The sequence below is a fragment of the Girardinichthys multiradiatus genome, chromosome 9 (assembly GCF_021462225.1).
Source record: "Girardinichthys multiradiatus isolate DD_20200921_A chromosome 9, DD_fGirMul_XY1, whole genome shotgun sequence".
Classification (NCBI taxonomy): domain Eukaryota; kingdom Metazoa; phylum Chordata; class Actinopteri; order Cyprinodontiformes; family Goodeidae; genus Girardinichthys; species Girardinichthys multiradiatus.
In genome coordinates, this window is record NC_061802.1 from 33,095,802 (window position 1) to 33,120,151 (window position 24,350).

The window sequence follows — 24,350 nt, forward strand, 5'->3', positions numbered from 1 at the left end:
AGCTGATATGGCCATGTGTTTCGGATCAGGACCACTGCATAAAAGGTATGGTGACCTCAAAGATGCTACTCTTCACTGCAGCTTTATAACAGTGAGTTTTTGGAGACTTTTGTTTACCTCCTTTACCGTCCTATTCATGGGTATGGGTCATAATGCAACCTAGTTACTAGGGGTTAAAAGAAATAGACTTCTGAGTCATATTTACATACACCCCAATGAAACAGAAATACTCATGAGAAGTTTTTAGAACCTCAGATCAGCATAAACAAGTATGATTTATATACAGGGGTTGGACAATGAAACTGAAACCCCTGTCATTTTAGTGTGGGAGGTTTCATGGCTAAATTGGACCAGCCTGGTAGCCAGTCTTCATTGATTCCACATTGCACCAGTAAGAGCAGAGTGTGAAGGTTCAATTACCAGGGTAAGAGCACAGTTTTGCTCAAAATATTGAAATGCACACAACATTATGGGTGACACACCAGAATTCAAAAGAAGACAAATTGTTGGTGCACGTCTTGCTGCCGCATCTGTGGCCAAGACAGCAAGTCTCTGTGATGTATCAAGAGCCACGGTATCCAGGGTAATGTCAGCATACCACCAAGAAGGACGAACCACATCCAACAGGATTAACTGTGGATGCAAGAGGAAGCTGTCTGAAAGGGATGTTCGGGTGCTAACCCGGATTGTACCCAAAAAACATAAAACCACGGCTGCCCAAATCACGGCAGAATTAAATGTGCACCTCAACTCTCCTAGTTTCCACCAGAACTGTCCGTCGGGAGCTCCACAGGGTCAATATACACGGCCGGGCTGCTATAGCCAAACCTTTGGTCACTCATACCAATGCCAAACGTCGGTTTCAATGGTGCAAGGAGCGCAAATCTTGGGCTGTGGACAATGTGAAACATGCATTGTTCTCTGATGAGTCCACCTTTACTGTTTTCCCCACATCCAAGAGAGTTATGGTGTGGAGAAGCCCCAAAGAAGCGTACCACCCAGACTGTTGCATGCCCAGAGTGAAGCATGGGGATGGATCAGTGATGGTTTGGGCTGCCATATCATGGCATTCCCTTGGCCCAATACTTGTGCTAGATGGACACGTCACTGCCAAGGACTACCGAGCCATTCTTGAGGACCATGTGCATCCAATGGTTCAAGCATTGTATCCTGAAGGCGGTGCCGTGTATCAGGATGACAATGCACCAATACACACAGCAAGACTGGTGAAAGATTGGTTTGATGCACATGAAAGTGAAGTTGAACATCTCCAATGGCCTGCACAGTCACCAGATCTAAATATTATTGAGCCACTTTGGGGTGTTTTGGAGGAGCAAGTCAAGAAACGTTTTCCTCCACCAGTATCACGTAGTGACCTGGCCACTTTCCAGCAAGAAGAATGGCTTAAAATCCCTCTGATCCCTGTGCAGGACTTGTATATGTCATTCCCAAGATAAATTGACGATGTATTGGCTGCAAAAGGAGGCCCTACACCATACTAATAAATTATTGTGGTCTAAAACCAGGTGTTTCAGTTTCATTGTCCAACCCCTGTATATATATATATATATATATTTTTTTTTTTTCTATTTCGTGTATATAGATATATATATATGTGTGTGTGTGTGTATAAATATGTAATATATGACATAAGTTTTTTTTCCCCTTGCTATTCAGACAGAGCCACGTATATCTTTCATTCGTTTTGCAAAGTGAACTCAGTCAGCCAAAACAGTTTACATTGGCTATTTATATCCCCTGCACACACCCATAGAAATCCACTGTTACACACACGAAAATCAGAAAAACTCATAGAAATTATCCGCGTACGCAGCCGCATTTATTTTATATTACTATATTCTCGCAGCACTAATTTATTCTCTCGGCAACAATTTGGGCCGTGCACAATCGCACATGAGCACGCATAGACTGTGCATCTGTTGCCAGGGAATGACTCACCTCCTCCACCTGGAGTAGAGCCAAGCCTTTCTCGCCTCCTCCCCCTTCATCTGTGTGAGCCCTTCACTTCACTCACTCCGGCTCCTCTATGGAAGCATTTCAATCATTCAAATTAGCTTTAATCACAGCCAAAGGCACAGAGTGGGAATGGCAGCACGTCACTCTGCATACTTGAGAACACTTAATACATTGATTTTATATTGAGCATGCTGTGTTTCAAAAAGGGAGCAGGGGAGGAATTAAATAAAGCCACCCAGGCCAGTGCTCTTTATGTATTTTTATTTTATTTTTTTCTCATGGTGGAAGCTGGTATGTGGGGCTGGGGCTTTATAATGAGCACCGCTAAGACTCCTTTTGGTCTTCAGGGTTGACATGTGAGAAGCGGTGCATCAGTAGCACCAGCTGCAGTCCTCACATAATGACACAAATTATTGGCTTGTTAATGGGCAGCTTAGCCTTGAGTGTTCAGCCCTGCATTGCCATTGTAGAGGAGCAAACTCACAATCAATCCCTGCCTGCTTGGACGTGCTGTAAAACACGGGAATGCATCTAAAGGACATCTTATCCACATCGCAGTGTCTCCCCATCTCTTTCTAATCCACACCGGCCCCCGGAGACTCATATTAGGAGACTCCTACGCTCACCCCTCCCACACCTTCTCCCTCCTCCACACACACGCGCGCACACACACACACACCACCCCCAGAACAGCTATCTGTCCACCTCCACAGTCGGCTTGTGGACAAACCCAGAATAACAATGTGATCTTGCCTCTTAAAGGTACACAGACAGCTTTAGCATCATCCTGTTGTTTGAGATGTGCTTCATAAAGTAAGATATCCTCACAATACTCATACTGAGTAAAGTACTGTCTCTCGAGTATGTTCACCTCACAAATGGAGAACAATTTTTGGAACATTAGTACTAATATTAAAATATACAATGATATAATAAATAAATAATCATCTGAGGCAAACAATGCAGGCTTCATCATCCCATTGAAGGCTCTGCAAAGCTGCAGCCTTGGAATACCAATCAGCATCAAACAGGGAGTCAAGTGCAGAACACAGCACTTATAGGATGCAGTCAATGAAGCTCTCAGGAAGGGTATTGGCCCATACTCAAATTTGCATGAAAAAGCCGACACTAGTCTTGCTTAGAGTGCCCCCTTCAGTCAAATCACTGAAAATAAAGAAAGAAAAGATTGCAAGAATATTCGGTGTCAACATATTCTTTGTCAAGCAGCACTACATGCTTGGTCATTTTACCAATTGATTGCTTCAGGTTTGCTGAATCTCACAAGCAGAATAGACAAAAGAACAAATACATGGAAACAAATAAGGCAGTTTTTTAAACGTACATCAGCATAGACCAATTACGTAAATGCATTCTCTTCAAGTAGCACTGCAAGTATATTTTGCAGCCACTCACCTGACTAAAGCTGTCAGTGAAGCTTGACAGGCCGAAGCCTGCCACAATGGAAAACTGTGGTGTTGCACAGGAAGCCGAGAGGTGAGCTTGTGTAGGAGGTGCTGAGGTAAAAAAGGGGTAGCTCAGAAGTTAGAGAGTGCTTACTGCAGCACAATCTGCTTCTATTTTTAACCCTTGTGAGGTGTTAACTTTCTAATGTTTAATGCTAATTGCCTTCAGCCAAACATAATGAGTTTACAGACCAGCCATGCTGAAACTTCTGCCTACTTTACCCATTTATTATTTGCAGTACCTCAGACAGGTTTTAAAGTATATTTTATTTTGCATTGCCTTTTTCTAATGAACCATTACTACAACTGCATTAAATGAAGGCCAGTTAAAGGAGGAATGTCCTATTTCATTAATGGTGCAAAAAAAAAAAACCAACTAAACAGTTATTACAGTATATTGATTCTCCAGTTGCATATTTACTTTTACTTTTAGGTTATTTTTGTTTAGTTCAGCCTAAGCTTTTTAATGCACAAAGCCTCACCCATCTCTTGAGACTTAACTTTGGAGGTCTGTTACATTTCTCAGTGTTGCCCTTCTTGCCTAACAAGATTTGGTAACTTGCAGTGGTCCCTTATTAATTAATTATATTTCTTTAAAATTGTGGATTTAATGTTGCTCTGAGGAATTTTGAAACTAACTCAGTTTAATTCAGTTTATTGATGTGGGGTCAATTCAAAATACATGTCTTCTCAAGGCACTTCACAAAAAAAACATTAATTCAATTGAATCATAAAGAAAGATTCCAAATCAAGTACTGGTATTCCGATTAATCCAACTAAACAAACAATGCAGTCATATGCAGTGTATTATTCGAATTGGTAAAAACATTTTCTATCTAAGGCAGCCCAGCAGATTGCATTGACCCATTGACTGGCAGCATTCACTCCTCTCGGACAAGCATGTGGCAACAGTAGCCTGTGGTTTGCACTGAGTCATTGACTTTGCAACAGTCCCTCATACTGAGCATGCATGTAGTAACAGCATAAAGGAAAACTCCCCTTTAACAAGAAGAAACCTCCAGCAGAACCAGGCTCAGTGTGAGCAGCCATCTGCCATGACTGTCTGAAATTTCCATCTTAAAAATCGGAATAGTTTTGAGAGTATTTTTGCTTCTCTAGATCAGAATAGATGACTTTAAAACAAAGGGATTAAGTCTATGTGGATGGATTATTTTTGCTATATTATTTTAATTTTAATTAATAATTTTATTATTATTTAATTGTACTGGTGTTTAATAAATGTATTATATAACATAACCATACCATATAAATTTAAAACATCTTACAGGTAAAAAGGAAGGTGTAAAATCATCTCAAAGTAGCCCTTTTAAGGGGGCCAAATATGTAACGATTAGAACTTGTTAATTTAAGCATTGTCTTCTCAATCTGAATGTTAGGGATTTATGATCCTTGCACAGCATTTCCAGTGTAAGGTGTAACTCAACTACTCTGTGAGTTCTGAAAAATATATATTAAGTCAAGAATTAGAGTGTCACCTGGTGGGCTACAGGAGCCCTACATCACAAAAGAGGACAGAGTAGCGTTTTTAAGATTCATTTGTTCTTTAAAGTGTTTTGGATTAATTGGATGCAAATACAATGAAATCACAAAATTGTTTTATATATTAAAAAAGGCAATATATTCATTTTTAAAAGTAATTTATTTAGTGAATGTCTTGATACATTGCTGGTAGATATTAGTGAATACTGGCAAGTTATGATAAAATCATAAATTATAAAGAAATATAAATAAAGAAACAATCATCTGAACACAGTGGTTGATGAATTTGGCAAGGTTAATACCAATCACAAAAGTTTAGTTGAAGTTTAGTTGAAGTTAGTGCTTATTTACCATTTGCCATAGGTAAATAGGCATCTGTTACAGATGTTACATATCTGTAACAGATGGTGTGGTGTAAACACAGAAAATCCCAGTGAGGTAACTAAAGTTGGTTATGTACAGTATTTACCTTCAATTTAAGTCCTGCCTGAATTACTGCTGAATTATGAAAACCTAGGACCTTTCAGAAACAAATTAAAACATATAGTGTCATATATTTGCTGTACCATAGGTAATGTAAAATATGTAAAGAATTGCGATATAATGAGTTAAATATTTTACACTTGACAAAAAAGAAAAACAAAATAGTACTAAAGTTAAAATTAGATGAGGCTGACTGATCCTTTACACCTAAAAGTTAAAATCTTTGTATATATATTTGCATAAAATAGATATATCTGTCCTCCCAAAGAATTCAAGGCAGAAAGAAGAGGAGCTTGCTTTGGAAAAGAAGAGACATTTTCTAATTGTTTTGATTTGTGTGTTTTGAGAAACTGAGCATGCTCTGCATTTATTACAAATGATTGAGAAATCCACCACAAGGTGGTGCTAAAGACAAGCCAATACTGTTACTAAATTTATAAACATTTACAACCTATAAATACTTTTATGCCAAACCTACTGATTTACAGGCTGTATGCAATGAAAGAAAATGTACATTATTGTTTTAATGACTAATTAAAACTAAAATTTAAAATCTACCAGGCACTGGTATTAAAAATACACTTCTAACAGATTACCTTATTGTGTATTTTTATATTCACATTTCAGCATGTTTTCAATCCTATTATTTCTGTTATTTCTGTGATTTTTATATCAGCATTTGTTTTTGATGTATGTGTCCTGTAAAGCATCTTTTTGTAGAGTGGCATGTTGTTTTGCTGCTGAGCACTGTAAATTTCTCCACTAAAAGGATTATTCTTTTCTATTCTATTATTTTCTATTGCATTCCTCCAGTGTTATTTGTCTGGAGTTAAAGTTTGTTCACGATGTATAAAAAGCTGAATGAAGCAAATCATCAGAGAGGTGCAGTCTACATCCCATAAATTACTAATATGCTGTATGTTATATGTTTTGCCTGTCATGTTGCTCTGTAATGGTTCACCCCAAATATTTTTAGTTGCTAATTCAACTTTATTAATTAATTGAAACTCTGTTTGGCTTTCAGAAACACTTTAAGTGATTTTACGAAATAGTCTCTGCATGCTAAAGTGGCTTCGATGGCTTTAACATCAACGTTTTATGGTACGCTACAGTGGCCGGGGGTTGCAAACCAACATTACAAAATCTAAAACACTTTTACAAAGTTAAAGACAAATTAACATTTCAGAAAACAATTTAACAAGATGCGAAACACTTTTACACTTTTACTGTATTTGTAGGCCGATTACGTTACAGCGCGGTGACGAAGGCTGTCCCAATTCATGAATCATTCCAAGACTCCCTCAAATGCGGCTGACAAATGTGTCCTTCTTTTGCCCGATTTGACGGATGGGTCGTGAGTATCCTTCGCAGCCCACCATTTCCCATGATTCATTGCGGGTCGAAGCGGATTGGTCAAGCGTGGGAAGCCATGGCGGACCATAACGGCAAAAGCTGTGAGTAAATTGTGAAAAAAACCCGTTTGCCCAGAAAGGACTGTGCCTCAAAATTAAGAATCTGATTTCATCTAAAGCCTTTTTATCCAGACAACAGAAGTGAACTTGATTGGTGAACAGCTGATTGTTCTAAGATTCAGGCTTCTGGAAGTCCTGAATCAACTTCATTTATGTCCCCAGGTTTCCTTCAACTCTTCAGCCTCTGGAAACTACTGTCTTCGGAGACATGTAATAACAAAGATCCTGTTTAACCATCAAAGCCTGGAGCATCAGTGCCTGCCACTTAAAGGAAGAAAACTGAAGATTAAGTCGTATTCCCTTAAAGAAACCACTCGCTGTTACCAGAAGAATCTTCTCCATCAGGTGCATGGATGAGCCTCCGTCTTCAAAGCCTCTCCAAACTCACTAGTTTCAGCATCAGGGAAAGACAGGTTGAGATGTTTGATTCATTTCTATTATTGAAATTATTTTGTGTTGCCGAATTTAAGCTGTTACTGACCCCTGCAAAAGCGTAACTAATTAAAGAAAGCATATAAAATTCTAGTTAAATCGTGGACATTCAATTATTTGAGTCACCGTATTGTTGGTTTTTTCATTGGTGGTAAAAAGTCTTGTTGCCTGGTTCTAAGATATTTTAGGAGGTTTTTATAGGTTGCCTTAGTCAAGTTTGTTAAAACAGCGCCCTTGGAGCTCGTGCCGAGCTACTAAAAATAACCTAGCTCATATACCAAGAGCCAGTTGTAAATTAGGGAATGAGCAGCCGTGAACAAAAGTGACTGGCCCTGTCCCAATACCTGCACTTCCACCCTTGTGTCCCTGAATTGTGCGTTCCCGTTGATGGGTTCGAGTGCGTAGTGTGTCCCAATTCTCCAGAGTGGTCCTTAGCCCCGCCCCCTTTGTGCCCCACATCCGCCCTTCGGCGAAGCCCGCATCGAAGCGGACTTCGCCGAAGTATATTACCCACAATTCACTGCTGCAGATGACGTTCTGAGCAAAAACCAATCACAACCGTTAACGTAACCAGCCATCAAATCAGAATAATAACTGCGTAAACTTTAGACAGCAAGCCGACAAATATATTTTTTTACTGGTTTTCCAGGCTCAACATTGTTAGATACCACTGGGTTCAGAGTAAGTCTGGGGAGTCACACTGGACCATAACACTGAAGTTACCTTTCAAACAAACACTGGCGCGGCGAGAATCTGGTGTATAAACCTCCGTTGCTTCCTGCACTTTCTTCTCCTCAAAACAATTGCTTGTTGCAGTTTTAAATAGTTTTTTTAGCAGCAAGATTGTGAAAACAGCGCTGGTTCCTGCCCTTTTTGATGTTGCAGTTACGGTGCAGAAGTGCAAGTCGATGACGTAACCCCTGCACGCTTGTAACCAGCGCAATTCAACCCCTACATGTACTTGTACAAAGTAAACACTTCATAGAGGGGCGTAGGGTGTAGTGTGGGAATTGGGACAGGGCCACTGTCGAAGGTGTGGATGACTGCGATAGGCTACTCGGTCGCCCAGACCTCCATTTGAAGAAGGGCGAGACTTTTGGATGAAGGCTGTCAGAGGCAAGGCGAGTCATTTCCCGACACCAGTTTAAACAGAACTTTCAGTAAACCTGCTTAGTAAGAACTTTCAGGTTTAGGGAAGTCCGGACCCGTTAGCTGGATTGAGCAATCCCTTTAGACAAGGGGAAGTAGGAGGGAGGGGTGAGCTCATCGGACAACGAAACTACTTTTAAGGCTAGGCTTAAAACTTTCCTTTTTGATAAAGCTTATAGTTAGAGTGGCTTAGGTTATCCTGAGCTATCTTCCTTATTTTTTACCTCCATCTTCTTCCCTCCCTGTTGGATGGAGTAAGGGGGAATCAGGTTTAGCCTAAACCGGCTCAGTTATGGTTGAGGTGCAAACACACCCTCCATTTCTGCTACCTGTATGACCCCCCTCTCTTTTCCAATGGTTATGGTCAATCTGACAGAGAGAGGTATCCCAATCCTTGTGGTTTTTAGTATAACAATGGCCATCAGTGGGCTCTAGATGGACAAACTGTCTACTTTTAAGGCTAGGCTTAAAACTTTCCTTTTTGATAAAGCTTATAGTTAGAGTGGCTTAGGTTATCCTGAGCTATCTCTGTAGTTATGCTGCTATAGGCTTAAGCTGCTGGAGGACATAATGACCACTTTCACCCTCTTCGCTACATTCTCACACTACTCTGTAATTCTGCATTGTTTGCTGTTATTTCAGCTTTTAACTTTGTTCTCTCTCTTTTCTCTTCCTAGAAGCTCCACCTGGCCTGACTCTGTGTCTACCAGTGACACCTTTCTGGAAAGGGGCATCGTCCAAGCTTCTGCTGGCAACAACTTAATGCTCACCCTCTACCGATGATCCACATGCCCCTGTCTTTCAGTGTTTAACCCTTTCTCTCTCGTAGACATTTCAATTGACTGAGCTTTTACTGTGACTAACTCTATGTGATCTCTTTCAGACTAACCTTGAAAACTGGCTCAGAGTTTATCTGTTCTTTCTTTCTAGGTGAAATTACTAAAGGAGCTACATCCATTAAATTTTACTTTTTCTTCCCATAGAAAGTACTCCTGGATCAGTGCTTCTTTTTTCTCTTTGTGTCTCTGCTCTGTTCTCTCAAACCCCCAGTCGGTCGTGGCAGATGGCCGCTCACACTGAGCCTGGTTCTGCTGGAGGTTTCTTCCTGTTAAAAGGGAGTTTTTCCTCTCCACTGTCGCTACATGCATGCTCAGTATCTTGTTAAATTGTTTTCTGAAATGTAAATTTGTTTCAGTACTTGTAAAAGTGTTTTGCATTTTGTTAAATTGTTTTCTGAAATCTTAATTTGTCTTTAGGTTTGTAAGTGTTTTAGATTTTGTAATGTTTGCTTTCACCCCCCGGTCACCGTAGTACGCAGATTCACCAATATATCTGATAGAAACACACACAGAAACACACACACGCACGCACACACACACATTTCCCACAGCACTCATGGCACAGTGGTAGAGCAGACAAACCACATGTAGAGGCTACAGCTGTCAACGTATCCGTCCCCGTTACGATTCCTGGCCCTGGGGCCATTTACTGTAAGCCCCTCTCCCTCTGCCATTCTTCTTATCTAGCTACTAATGAATGAAAGCCATGAGTACCACAAAACAAAAAGAAATATCCCTAAAAATCTAAAATTACAATAAGGCATGTGAAGGGCATTTTGAATGGCTATGAATGCCGAGTCTAAACAAAGGATGGTAGAGGTCGGATGTTCTGGTTTCTGTGCCACACTTGACCTTGACATCTGTAACCTCACAGAGCAAGCACCATTAGGTAAGAGGGAAGCAGGAACAAGCAATTACCTATACCTGCTGAACTTTACTAAACTGTTTAGTGAGAATGTACACAAAAGGTTAAATGTTATGGCATTAATCAAAAGTAACAAATTATGGCATATAGTCTGTCCTTTACTTTGATATATAAAAAAATAATAATTGCACTCTACTATAGATCCAGACCCAACCAAAGTGTGCTGCATGTCATGTTAATGTAAATAAAATTGACTTTATGAAAGAAATCTGTTGCAATTTGAAAATTAAAATCTTTTAATGCATTTGTATATATAAATCTGGCCTTTTCAAGTTGACAGACATGGATGTTTAAGCACATGGGAACTCTGCATGTAAGAAAACCATATGTTGGGCTACATAAACTGCTTGAATTATGTCACCAGCTTGCTGATGATAAAAGAGGAAACGACACCACGGTGGTGCTAAAGACAAGCTGCCAAATTCGTTAATACCTGCCATCTACAACAACAGCTAAGCACAAAATTATTCATATCCCTGGTAGATTTAGGTATAAAGTCATTTTTAAAATTTTCGAGCATGTTTCTTTTAACTTGAAGTAATAGTTTTTTGTTTTTTTTCCTGCTAGAGTGACTTGAATCTAATAGAGAATCTGGGGAGGGAGTTAAAGACTGGAGCTAAAGATTAGTATGATGGCACAAAGGCCTCACAACCTCAAAAACTTGGAGCTTATCAAAAAAGATGAATTGTCAAAATACAAGTGAAAACATCCAAAGTCAAAACATCTTTCTGCATGCAAGTCCAGGAAGCGAGAGCTACTTACCGCACTACAGCCACTGAAGGAGCCGCAACTGCCTTAGTCGTACAGTTCAGCCAGGCCGGCTAACCAGTCGACCCCAGTGGAAGACGTGAATGCTGAGAATGACATGCGCTTGAATGAACATCTTAGGGATAGAATTACAGATGTCTTCACCCCTGGGATCCGATCCTGATGGTGGAGTGGAGGCCTGAGGAGATTTTGAAAGAGTTTGGAAGCCAGATGGTGGAGGAGGGGTAAAGTTCAGCTGAAGAACGGAGGGTTCCATGGACGAAGATCTTTTAAAGCGGAGCCTTGAAGGATGATTGGCCGGGAAGAAATGCGGATTTGACGCTGATTGGTGGAGCAGAGTCGCATGGAGGAGTAATTAGACGAAGCTGGAGGTCATGTTGAGTCTTCCATGTTGAATTTCCGTTTAAACTCCATAACACCATTGAGAATTAGTCATCCAGGAGGTTGGTTTATTCTGTACGTCATTCTTTGAAATGTTATTTTATTGAAATAATGTTTTACCGGATTTACCTGAATGATTGTTTGAAGGTATACCAATTATTGTCTAAGTTAGTTCCAAGATTAACTTCACCTCATTTTTACCATTACAGAAGATCTAGACTTTAATATTTTTGCATTTATTTAGAGGGGAAACAAATCCTTATTTTTCCTCAAATCAACTAAATCAAAATAAATTGCACCATAACAATACTTATTAAATAAGAGTAACTTAAGTGTATTTTATGAATACTTTACTTTTTGTCTTGGTCATAGTGTCTAGCAAATTCCAAATACAAATGCATGACTTCCTGTTTACCTTGGGTGTAACCATGAAGTGACACAGAGGCTCATTTTGCTTTGCAAAATGGGAAAGAAAAAACAACATTCTATTCAGAAAAGGAAGATGTGTATTGATATTTACAAAAAAGTACCTTGAAAAATATCTTATTTGAAGTCTATAGGGATTGTGTTGGGACCCCAGCCATGAAGTGAAACATGGATGAGCATGGACTCTGAACTGTATGCAACTTTCAACATCACACCAGACCACGTGTCAGCTAAAGGCTTTGAAACTCGGGGTTAAGTAATGGTGCGTTCAGACCAAACTTGATTTGAGCAACCATCTGGTCCATCTGAGCATCCCTTTCACACGTCTGGCGCAGCGCATTTTGATGAGTTTCACGCATCAAGCGCTGTGCATTTTGAGATTTCAAGGGTCTGACACCCGTACAGCACATCTAAAGTGTCCAAAGCGGCAGAAGCATGAGTTGGGCCAATCAGAGAAGCTCAGCTTTGTGACGTAGTGACATATTTTATCATGGGAGAGAAGGACCATTTTACTATTTAAAAATCATAGACCATGCCTGAAGGCTGAAACAAAAGAAAAAAGACACATCAGCTTTATATATTTACACACAGGCAGAGCGCTGTATTTAATAACATTCTAAAGCAGCTGATCACACATAAAATCAGCTGTTCAGATGCACAAACATTTCCCCAAAGAATACACAAAACAATACCACCATGAAACAGCATGTTTGATTCGGAAGTTTATTGACAGTCCTTAAGTGAACCAGTATCTGCAGGAGGAGGGAGCAGGCAGAGAGCAGCTGCCCGTAATCACAATGCCTGCCTTGGATCAAACGAGAGGAAGCCCCGCTGTATCCGCGGGGCGCAAATATTCAATATCCAACTTACTTCCCTGCGGTCAAAAGTCAGCAGTTTTGCACTTTAAAGTCCTTATCCTATTATTGCCATGGCTGAGACAAAAAAGTTCCTCATAAAGCATAAAATATAGCTTCTTTAGGCAAACTTTGGAGTTTCAACATCCAGACAGCAGCATTTCTCCTCTCTGCTTCTCCTGCCACAATCCCCTGAGGTGAGCGGGGCCGTGCCGCCTAAAACAAGCCAGTGGAAAAGGGGCATTATTGTCACGGTTTGTGCCCATCCTGTCATCATTCAGCAAATAAAGCCAAGTCACTTTCTTGATTGCACCTGCTATTGTACACAAGACTCCAGCAAAGGAAAATAACCATGGGTAGCTTCTCCCATGTGTCTGTCCACACTTTGCTCAGACCAGCATCTTGGATTTTTAAAGTAATTTTGACGCTCAATATCAAGCGTCTCACTTTGAAGTTTGACGCCTTTTTCATATCGCGTTCGATCTGAACGCACCATGAGGCTTCTACTTTGAAGAATCCTTGGATCCAAAAGTGACTACGATCATGCTGATCACATGCAACAAAGTTAAGTAATGATTTGCTGTTTGTGTAACCAGCATTATTTAATAAAAAGGGGGTAATTGAGACAAGCTCGATATTCTCTTCTGAGGCCTACAAGAGCGACTTGTGCCCTCGAGAACTCCCCAAAGCAGCTCTAATTGAAGCAGTTTTCCCCCATGAACTGAAAGAGAGGTATTGGGACAAAAGTTTGGCCAGCTGAATACAACCAGCACGACCAGATGATATATTCTGTGTTGTGCTTTTAAAGTTAAGACAATCTTTATTTAAACGGTGGTTTTTAAACACAGATTGGCCATCAACACTTATGCATTTAATCTTTATTTTAAAGGTATTTTAAAGCTACACTTGTGACTTTAAAATAGTGGCGGCAAGCTATAAGTTTCCTGTTAGCTCCAACCACTAACAGCTAAGGTAAAACTTGACTCGTTGCCATCTTATGAGCCCGAAAGCTTTATCATCACCAAGTTAAGGGTCATTTGTGACGCACCATGAGTAAAGTAGGAACAATTCAACCTGTTTTCAGCATAAAAACCAGCCAGTCTGCATCTACATAGCAGGGAGGGAAAACCCACAGCTAATTTTTAATAGCGGTTTTGTTTGGGTCCGCACTGGCTTTTGTTATTCGTGTCGGCGAATAAGCTGTATGGTTGAAGTAAGCACACGCCAACTTAAAGCAGCTGCTATTTGAAAAAGAATGTGTTTCTTCAAGATGGACCAAGCTGAACGCATCCCCCAAGAACTGAACCGCGGCTGTTCCAGCGCTTCGCTGTGGGAGTACATGTTCACCAGGACCGACGGCAACTCTGGACTCTCTTCAGATTCTGAATCAGAAAGGGATGAAGTGGAAGAAATTGATGATAGCGACTACATAACTTTGGAGAATATTCCTAGTTTCCAGCTAAAAATAACCCAAGACAAGGATGACAAAGAAAGCTTTGGACTGGTGGCAGAGAACCAAGGATGTAAGATATCAGAAGCTTTTGCCATCACAACATTTGAAGAAGACAGAATCAGCGAAATGGAGAGGATCCGTAACTTTGACTGTAAATGCTACGGGAGAAGAAAGGATAAGAAAGGACCCAGTACTGTAGCCGCAAATGTTCTCAAGATCTCATGTACAACATACGGATGGATTCTTAAGCAGCAGAAAGGGAGAGGCAGGATCTGAGAATCATTTTATTTTATTTATCATTGTTTTGTGTTGACATGTGGTACATCCGGTTTGGGTAACCACTAGGGGGGGCCTGGGCTGGGTGTCTCATTCTTTAAACGCCGTGAGACCTAAAAAGTCGCTGTGTTTTCTGATAATGATTTCCTCCCCTTATTCAGGGGGGTATAACACCCACGCATGAAAATCCAGCTGATGTGGCCACAAGAGCACTTTCCACTGAGCAGCTTTCTTTCTCTAAATGGCTTAGTGGACCTGTGTTCCTCCCCTCTTTGAACTGCCACCTTAACGTGGTGGAGGGGTTTGAGTGCTCAAATAATCCTAGAGGCTATGTTGTCTGGGGCCTAAATGCCCCTGGTAGGGTCTCCCATGACAAACAGGCTCTAGGTGATGGGTCAGACAAAGAGCGGTTCAAGAAGCCCTCATGAGGACAAAAATATCGAGGCACGTGATGTCACCCGGTACAGAGCCAGGGTCCCACCCTGGAGCCAGGCCTGGGGTCGGGACTCGCTGGAGAGCGCCTGGTGGCCGGGTCGCTCCTCGCGGGACCCGGCCGGGCCAAGCCTGAACGAGAGACGTGAGGCCATCCCCCAGTGGGCCCACCATCTGCAGGGGGAACCATGAGGGACCGGTGCAAAGAGGATTGGGTGGCGGACGAAGGTGGAGACCTCAGCAGCCCGATCCCCGGATGCTTAGGCTGGCTCTAGGGACGTGGAATGTCACCTCGCTGGGAGGGAAGGAGCATGAGCTTGTGCGGGAGGTCGAGAGATATCTTCAACGCCCACGTGGGAAATGACAGTGACACCTGGAGAGGCATGATCGGGAATGGCCTCCCCGATCTGAATCCGAGTGGTGTTTTGTTATTGGACTTCTGTGCTAGTCCCGGATTGTCCATAATGACCACCATGTTCAAACATAAGGGTGTCCATCAGTGCACTTGGCACCAGGACACCCTAGGCAGGAGGTCAATGATCGACTTTGTTGTCGTATCATCAGACCTTTGGCCGCATGTTTTGGACACTCGGGTGAAGAGAGGTGCTGAGCTGTCCACTGATCACCACCTGGTGGTGAGTTGGATCCGCTGGAGGAGGAGAAAGCCGGACAGACTTGGCAGGCCCAAGCGCATAGTGAGGGTCTGCTGGGAATGCCTGGCGGAGCCCTCGACCAGGGATGTATTCTACTCCCACCTCCGGGAGAGCTTTGACCAGATCCCGGGGGATGTTGGAGACATAGAGTCCGAGTGGGCCATGTTCTCCGCATCTATTGTCGATGCTGCTGCCCGTAGCTGCGGCCGTAAGTTCTGCGGTGCCTGTTGTGGTGGCAATCACCGAACCCAGTGGTGGACACCGGCAGTAAGGCATGCTGTCAAGCTGAAGAAGGAGTCGTATCGGCTGTGGTTGGCTTGTGGGACTCCTGAGGCGGCTGACGGGTACCGTGAGGCCAAGCGTGCCGCAGCCCGGGCTGTGACAGAGGCAAAAACCCGGGCCTGGGAGGAGTTCGGTGAGGCCATGGAGAAGGACTACCGGTTGGCCTCGAAGCGATTCTGGCAAACTGTCCGGCACCTCAGGAGGGGGAAGCAGTGCTTCGCCAACATTGTTTATAGTGGTGGTGGGAGGCGGAGGAAGGAGTACTTCGAGGATCTCCTCAATCCTGCCATCACGCATTCCGTGGTGGAAACAGAGGCTGGGGACTCGGGGCTGGACTCTTTCATCACCCAGGCTTCGGGGGTGGATGGGATCCGCCCTGAGTACCTCAAGTTTCTGGATGTTGTTGGGCTGTCATGGTTGACACGCCTCTCCAACATTGCGTGGCGGTCGGGGACAGTGTCTCTGGACTGGCAGACTGGGGTGGTGGCCCCCCTTCATAAGAAGGGGGACCGGAGGGTGTGTTCCAAATACAGGGGGATCACACTCCTCAGCCTCCCTGGTAAAGCCTACGCCAGGGTATTGGAGAGTCGAACCTCGGCTTCAGGAGGAGCAGTGTGGTTTTCGTCCCGGCCGTGGAACACTGAACCAGCTCTATACCCTCTACAGGGTGCTCGAGGGTTCATGGGAGTTTGCCCAAACGGTTCACATGTGTTTTGTGGACCTGGAGAAAGCATTCGACTGTGTCCCTCGTGGTGCCCTGTGGGGGGTGCTCCAGGAGTATGGAATCGGGGGCCCTTTATTAGGGGCCATCTGGTCCCTGTACGAGCGGGGCAGGAGTTTGGTCCGCATTGCCGGCACTAAGTCGGACCTGTTCCCGGTGCATGTTGGACTCCGGCAGGGCTGCCCTTTGTCACCGGTCCTGTTCATAACTTTTATGGACAGGATTTCTAGATGCAGCCAAGGGCCGGATGGGGTCTGGTTTGGGGACCAGTGGATTTCGTCTCTTCTTTTTGCAGATGACGTGGTCCTACTGGGCCCCTCTAGCCAAGACCTACAGCATGCGCTGGGGCAGTTCGCAGCCGAGTGTGAAGCGGCCGGGATGAAGATCAGCTCCTCCAAGTCCGAGGCCATGGTACTCGACCGGAAAAGGGTGGCTTGTCCTCTTCAGGTTGGAGGGGAGTTCCTGCCTCAAGTGGAGGAGTTTAAGTATCTCGGAGTCTTGTTCACGAGTGAGGGAAGAATGGAGCGGTAGATCGACAGACGGATCGGTGCGGCTGCCACAGTAATGGGGGCGCTGTGCCGGTCCATTGTGGTGAAGAGAGAGCTGAGCCGAAAAGCGAAGCTCTCGATTTACCGGTCGGTCTATGTTCCTACCCTCACCTATGGCCATGAACTTTGGGTCATGATCGAAAGAACGAGATCCCGGATACAAGCGGCTGAAATGAGCTCCCTCCGTAGGGTGGCTGGGCTCTCCCTTAGAGATAGGTTGAGGAGCTCGGCCATCCGGGAGGGGCTCGGAGTAGAGCCGCTGCTCCTCCACATCGAGAGGAGCCAGTCGAGGTGGCTCGGGCATCTATACCGGATGCCTCCTGGACGCCTTCCTGGGGAGGTGTTCCAGACACGTCCCACCGGGAGGAGGCCCAGGGGACGGCCCAGGACACGATGGAGGGAATATGTCTCTCGGCTGGCCTGGGAACGCCTTGGGCTCCACCCGGATTAGCTGGAGGAGGTGTCTGGGGAGAGGGACATCTGGGTGTCTCTGCTGAGTCTGCTGCCCCCGCGACCCGGTCCCGGATAAGCGGAAGACGACGATTACGAGTACGAGGACCTGCGTTCCTCACTGACTTGAGACAAAGTCAAACACAGAAGGAGCTCTTCAGCCTTGTTGACCCTGAGATAGATCCAGAACTGCGGCCAGAGGTTGGACCTGTACCATTAGTAGATTTTGGACATTGTCTATCTGGAATGTTCTGGTCAAAGCTACAACTAGATTTCAGCATATTGCCAAGTCCTTTAGACACTGTTAAGATGGAGTTTGTCACAGCTGGCACATATGCAACTTAAACCTTCATACAAGCTAGCTTCACCAGGCCAAACTTACAATCATCTAGACTGTTCATAAAGAGGTCTTTACTGATGACTACAAACATATGGAGTGGCATCAAAAAAATCAAGCTCACAGAGCAAGCTGAGTCTATTTATGACACTGATGGACTCTTTAGAGTGGGAGGTCAGTTAAGAAGAGCACAGCTGACTTGAAACACATCATCTACTCATTCCAGGAAGACACCAGGTGACAGAGCTAATAGTTGGATACTTCCATTAACCACCACCAGGGCAGACATGTCATTAAGGGTTTATTTTAGAGCAGTTGGAGTTTGGATTGTGGGAGGAAAAAGAGTCGTGAGCAGCACAAACTTCAAGTGCATTACATGCCACAGGCATAGAGCCAAGTAAGAAGCGCAGACCATGGCCATCCTGCCTGGGGACAGATTATGCACAGACCCTCCTTCCAAATGTGTGGGTCTGGATGTGTTTAGCCCATGGTCTGTCACAGCAAGGTAAACAAGGGAAGGTCATGCAGAGACCAAAAGATGAGAGGTCATATTCACTTGCATGACCAAACCTGCTATACATATTGAAACCATAGAATCAATGGGCACGCCATCTTTCATCAACACTTTGCACCAGTTCTTTGCTATCAGGGGTACTATGAAACAGCTTAGGTTTGATTGTGGGACCAATGTTGTGAGTGCCTGCAAAGAGCTACAAATTGACAGAAGGGGTGTCACAAGAAGATCATTGATGCATACCTTGTGGTCAGTGGTTGTCAGTGGCAGTTTAATTCTCCTCATACGTCACAGATGGCTGGTTCCTGTGAACGCATGATTGGAGTTGTCTATTTGGTTTTGTTCTATTGAGCCATTGCCTATCATGTACAGTACTGTGCAAAAGTCTTAGACAGGTGTGAAAAAAGGCTGTAAACAAAGCATGCTTTCAGAAATATAAATGATTGTTTATTTTTATCAATTTACAAAATGCTAAGTGAGCGAACCCAAACATACAGCCAAAGTCATTAAGAACTATCTTCAGTGTAAAGAAGAACAAGAATTACTGGAAGTGATGGCCCCAACAGAGCCCTGATCTCAACATTATCGAGTGTGTCTAGGATTACATGAAGAGACAGAAGGATGTGAGAAAGCCTACATCCACTGAAGATCTGTGGTTAGTTCTCCAAGATGTTTGGGACAACCTAGCAGTGGAGTTCTTTCAAAAACAGCGTGCAAGTGTAGAAGAATTGATGCTGTTTTGAAGGCAAAGGGTGGTCACACCAAATATTGATTTGATTCAGATTTCTCTTTTGTTTATTCACTGCATTTTATTGATTGATGAAAATAAATTATTAACATTTTTGAAAGAATTCTTCATTTGCAGCACTTTTTCACACCTGCCAAGAACTTGCGCACAGTAGTATATATAAATATATATATATATATATATACAGACACACACTACTAGGATGTTTTACATTCTTCAATAGGTGTATCAATAAATTGGTAATTAAAAAGGTAAACGTAAAAGATTTTGGAAGAGATATTTCTGAATTTATTCACTAGAGACTGTGGATTTATCATAATGGTCTAACTCACACTGTTTTTTTTTAGAATCTCTAACCTACTTTGCTGCAATTCGAAATATTCTCAAGCATTATTCCAACAAGTTTTTTAAAGACAGAGGAGGAAAAGTAATGAAATACATTATTTTAGATTCAGAATGAAGAAGAATCTGCTTTCCATTGGCAAAATGTGTGAATGTTTCATGCAAGATTCTAACACTACAGACTGGGAAAAAGAGGTAGTGAGACAAGCTGATTTTTTTCAATGTGATATTCATTTATAAGCCCAGGTCACAGTTCTCATGGTCATGGATTTCTTTTAACTGAACTTTATGTTATATTTTTTTTTACTTATTAGTAACAAAAAGCAAAACCATTACATTTTTAATATACAATTTTATCTGTGTTCCTTTAGCATTTAAAGGTCAGAGCCTGCAGTTAAAAAAAGCTAGTCAGTATAAAATACAAAACTAAATCTTTAAACAATGTTAAATGGGTAGATTAATGTGACATGTAGCTTAGAAGCTGTTTCAGTTGTTTTTAATAATATACTTCATCCAGTCATTGCTGTCGGGTATCTTTGTGTACTTATACAGAGTAGAACCATCAGTTGCTATGCTTGCAGACACCACTCCATAAGCCGTTCCATCTTGACAGACTAACGGACCTCCAGAGTCTCCCTATAAGCACATGCACAGAATATCGGGACTGTTTAAGGCAAACATTGAAGGTAAAATTTCTTTTGAACGAATAATTTTTTTTCTCTACTAAAAAAAATAAAGAAAATAAAAATACCTCACTCGGTCCCTTCTCTCCTTCAGAGCAGTACACATTTTCTTTGATACACAACTCATTATTGATAAGTGTGACTCTGGCTTCCATGAGTGTAGAAGACAAATGACTGGCCTCCCTAGATATCGGTCCCCAACCGCAGACTGTGCACAAATTTGGCAGTGAGTTACCTTGCTTCTCTGCCAGAACAATAGGTTTCACTTTTTTGCTCCACTTTGCCTTGGAGGACAACTAAAGAAAAAAAAAAAAATGGAGATAGTATTTAAAAGAAAGCAGACATTAATATGTACAGTATTTATTTTCACATATTTAGTACACGTTAAAAACTACTAAGAAACAGCAATTACAAATAAAGAAACCAACACAGCCATGTTTTTGCTATTTGTTATAATGATTTTAGATAAATGTTAGTTATTTTACCTTGAGCAGCATTATGTCATTTGTGTAATCAGTTTCATTGTAGTACTCATGTGGAAAAGCCTGCTTCACATGCAGACGTAAATGATGGTTTTCACTGTATTTGTGTAACCCAAGAAAAACTTCATAGGATCTAAAAGAAAGAAAGTGTATAAACTTATGTTTTTCATCTGTCTGAAGCCATGAAGTAGGCTTCATTTTAATAAAAAAAACATGATCATGTCAAACTGACTTGGCCTGGCAGTGGGCTGCAGTCATCACAAAATCTTCATTAATAAGGAATCCGCCACAGTATTTTGTTTGCCCATTCTGAACCGTCCTCTTCAAAAGCACCATGTATGGCCTGCTGTGTGCCTCAGCCTCGTGGCCTCCTATCACTTTTCCTGCATGAACTGTGACATTTTTGTGGTAAAATATGGTAATGGCAATGACAATGACATACATTTTAAAAGCTGATAAATATGAAGAAAAACTCATGTAACAAAGACTAAAAATGCAATAAAACTTTGATGCAATTTACATTTAGAGACTAGGATAGAGACTCACCTTGACTTTGAAAGGTCAGCACCAGCATCAGTACAGCCAGGTTACAGTAGATCAACATGATGAGATCACAATCCAGTGGAGCTGCTGATGAGGAGTGGCAGCATCTCTGAAAAAGCCATTTTTATATGCTTGCTTCAGATGGAGAAAAATAGATAAGCTGCATATGCAAATCTTGTGGCTTTGGACCAGAAATCTGTGTCACTTTGTAAAACTTTTTTTTTTTCTGCACAGGGAGCAGAACCTGAAGATGTGCAGTGTTTCTGTTTGAGTCGAATAACTTTGTTGTTTGGGTTACAAACAACAGAACATTTCAAGGACATATCACACCTTATGCCCCTTAATCGTTAAAGCATGTGTCTAAGATTAGATACTAATAATTGTAACCATATAAGCAATATTGTTTTGCCTATTTTATTAGTAGGTACATGTTTAGCCAGGTGCTCTGACTGAAGTGGTCTCATTAAGTAATTCTGCCTAAAGAACTCTAAAGTCTGCAAACTTGAGAATTCATCTGGAATAGGGTTTAAAACGAATGGTCTCATTGTAAGTAAAACCACTGAGTATTAAATTAAATATTAAGTGACTGCCAATGGAATAGCAATCCTGAAAGTCTACAACAATTAGAGTTTGGTTTATTGCAAAAAGTACATGTTTTTAAAGCCACGAGAGCATCTATTATAAAATCTCGAAATAAACTCCTGTCTCATGGTACAATGCCATGACTGCAATATTTGTTGCTTGGGGAGAATCAGGTCAGAATGTCCTACAGTAACTAAACAAGAAGTATCAGTTGTTAATGTCACAGTTCAACACTGAAAACAGGGAGAGGAGGATAAGCAGGAAGCTGCAGAAGCCCTCGTGACTGGCCAAAACAGGGCAATTATCAGACATCTGTTGGAGCAGCAGTTATTTTCCCAGAAATGTCTGGAAAATTCTAGCTTACAACTGGAGATTATCTTTGTCTGAATGCACCCTGAAACAGTCAGCATCCATGTGCAGTCAGAGAGCAACATGACAATTTTCTGTCATGAAGAATTTGCTAGGCTAAAGCCTTTTGACTAGAGCAAGAGTACCCATTTTACAATCAACATCTCACCACAGTAGACATGATTTGTAAAAAAGCTTGCTGATGCTAATTTTGCCATGTGCTAAGAGATAAGAGACCAACCGTTTTCACGAAGTTGAATTTTGAACGTTGCTTTTAGTCAGTGATCATCATTCTGCTTTGACAGAAGACAAGCTGTTCTACTAGATGTTTCAACCTCATTAGAAACAGGATATATATTTTGTTGCATAGGAAACATTGCAGGCATTTTCATGAAAGCATTTCTGCAGGTACTTTGATGAGGAGACACAGATGACATGAAGGTTTTGTGGTACACAGATCCTCCTTCATATCTGATAAACCAAAAAACAGGAAGACATGTTTCTGAGAAATATCAGAATGGGTTCCTATCTTTAGGCCTCTTCCTACAAGCAACCATTGCACAACCTTTTTCTGTGATGAACTATTTGGTGGGACATAAAAGCTTTTAACACATAGACACATAAATACGCAGTGTATTTATGTGTATTTATTTAATCAAATCATTCTCAGAACAGACTAGGTTTGTAAAGTAAAATGCATAATAGACAGACATGTTCTGCTATGTAAATCTGCATGTTATTAACTAGGATGTTCATATATGAATTGTTTTCTTTGGGATTGCTTAAAGCCAAATATTTATGACACCATTCATTTTCAATACCCACCCAATGTAGGGTTGAGATGGGACCAGAAGCCTCAAATACTAAGATGTTGACAATTTCTAAGGAAAAGTTTGGATGTATCAAAAATGAACTGACTGCAAAAATATGCGTAGCTCATTTTTGAGCTACACCTAATCTTTGATTTGGACTGTCAAACCTCTGGTTCATACTTCTAAGAAGTGGACTGATGAGTCAAAGTAGATGTTACTGGCCTGCTTTGACTGCACGGATAGGGCTGTTTTTGAAACTTAAGCCACTGATTTCAAGTGCTTGGAGCGCTGATCAATGAGGATCTGTGCGCTTCCCGTATCCATTCAGCGACTGACCAGTTCCTTAGAAAGAACCCATCCATTGAATGCAGCCGAACAAGCCAACACTGACACAGGCTGCACCAAGAGACTGGTTTTCTGTGGTCAACTGCATATACACTACGGCTCAAAAGTTTTAGAACGCCTTTCTCACTCAATGGTTTTCTTTATATGTATGACTATTTACATTGTACGTAGATTCTCACTGAAGGCATCAAAACCGTGAATGAACACATATTCAATTATGTAACGAACAAGAAATTGTAAAGGAACTCTAAATATGATTTATATTTTAGATTCTTTAAAGCAGCCACACTTTGCTGTGATGACTGAAATATTAACCTTTTTCTCAATGAACCTCTGGGAATTTCTTTCAAGACTCTCTGTAAAGCCATTTCACGTGACCACCTCATGAAGCTCAGGGCGAGAATGCCAAGAGAGCAAAGCAGTCATCAAAGCAAAGTGTGGCTATTTTGAAGAATCTCAAATACAAAAATGTTTAGTTATTTCACAGTTTTTGTTTAATGTATAATTCCATGTGTGTTCATTCATAGTTTTGTTGCCTTTAGTGAGAATCTACAATTTAAATAGGCATGAAAATAAGGGTACCCATTAACCTCTTAAGCCTGCTAGGTCACGCCCATTTTTGGCGGTCTATAAAACTAGGTAAAACACCACCAATTTTTTTTTTCTTAAATATATTGCAAGAGGAGGCTTTAATCTTCAAAAAACAATTCCCCAAATTAGTTTTGAACAAATACTTTTTAGTTTTACAGCATCTTAAACACAGGCCATGACATTTTAAGATCCCTCAGACATTGCTGACTCTGTAAACTAAACGGTACAAAAAGCACCTTTCTCATTGCAGCACCCACACATGTCTCATATCACAACAAACTAGAGACACTCACCTTTCTAATAAGACATAAACATTCTTTCAAGCACCTTCTCTGGTGATGTAATTTGCTTGCACATTACAGTCTGCTGGTTGCTGTCCGCCGGCTACTAGCTTGCACGCTACTCAGTTAGCTTCCAGTTATGTTTGCAACTGTACATTTTGATGACACACAGGGTAAATGTCATAACCAAAGGCTATGTCATATGCAGAAGGACTCCTACAGTGGAAATCAGCACTTTTATTTGACCAGATTCCCTTT

The 24,350-nt window shown here is 41.8% G+C and overlaps 1 protein-coding gene across 1 annotated transcript; it reads right to left on the bottom strand.

Moving 5' to 3' along the window:
• Window positions 1-19,224: 19,224 nt before the first annotated feature.
• On the bottom strand, window positions 19,225-21,245 carry LOC124874430 (granzyme G-like). Its single transcript, XM_047375777.1, has 5 exons — window positions 21,137-21,245; window positions 20,823-20,982; window positions 20,594-20,723; window positions 20,177-20,404; window positions 19,225-20,061 (listed from the first exon to the last, which is right to left on the bottom strand). The coding sequence occupies exons 1-5, from the start codon at window positions 21,192-21,194 to the stop codon at window positions 19,912-19,914; spliced, it is 726 nt and encodes a 241-aa protein (XP_047231733.1). The 5' UTR covers window positions 21,195-21,245; the 3' UTR covers window positions 19,225-19,911.
• Window positions 21,246-24,350: the final 3,105 nt, after the last annotated feature.

Bases quoted from the DNA above. Each gene is read 5' to 3' on its own strand.
- LOC124874430 (XM_047375777.1), bottom strand. From the start codon at position 21,194: ATGTTGATCTACTGTAACCTGGCTGTACTGATGCTGGTGCTGACCTTT. The intron at 20,983-21,136 runs GTGAGTCTCTAT...AAAATGTCACAG, and splicing joins GCTGACCTTTCAAAGTCAAG to TTCATGCAGGAAAAGTGATA. The intron at 20,724-20,822 runs GTCAGTTTGACA...TCTTTCTTTTAG, and splicing joins GCAGCCCACTGCCAGGCCAA to ATCCTATGAAGTTTTTCTTG.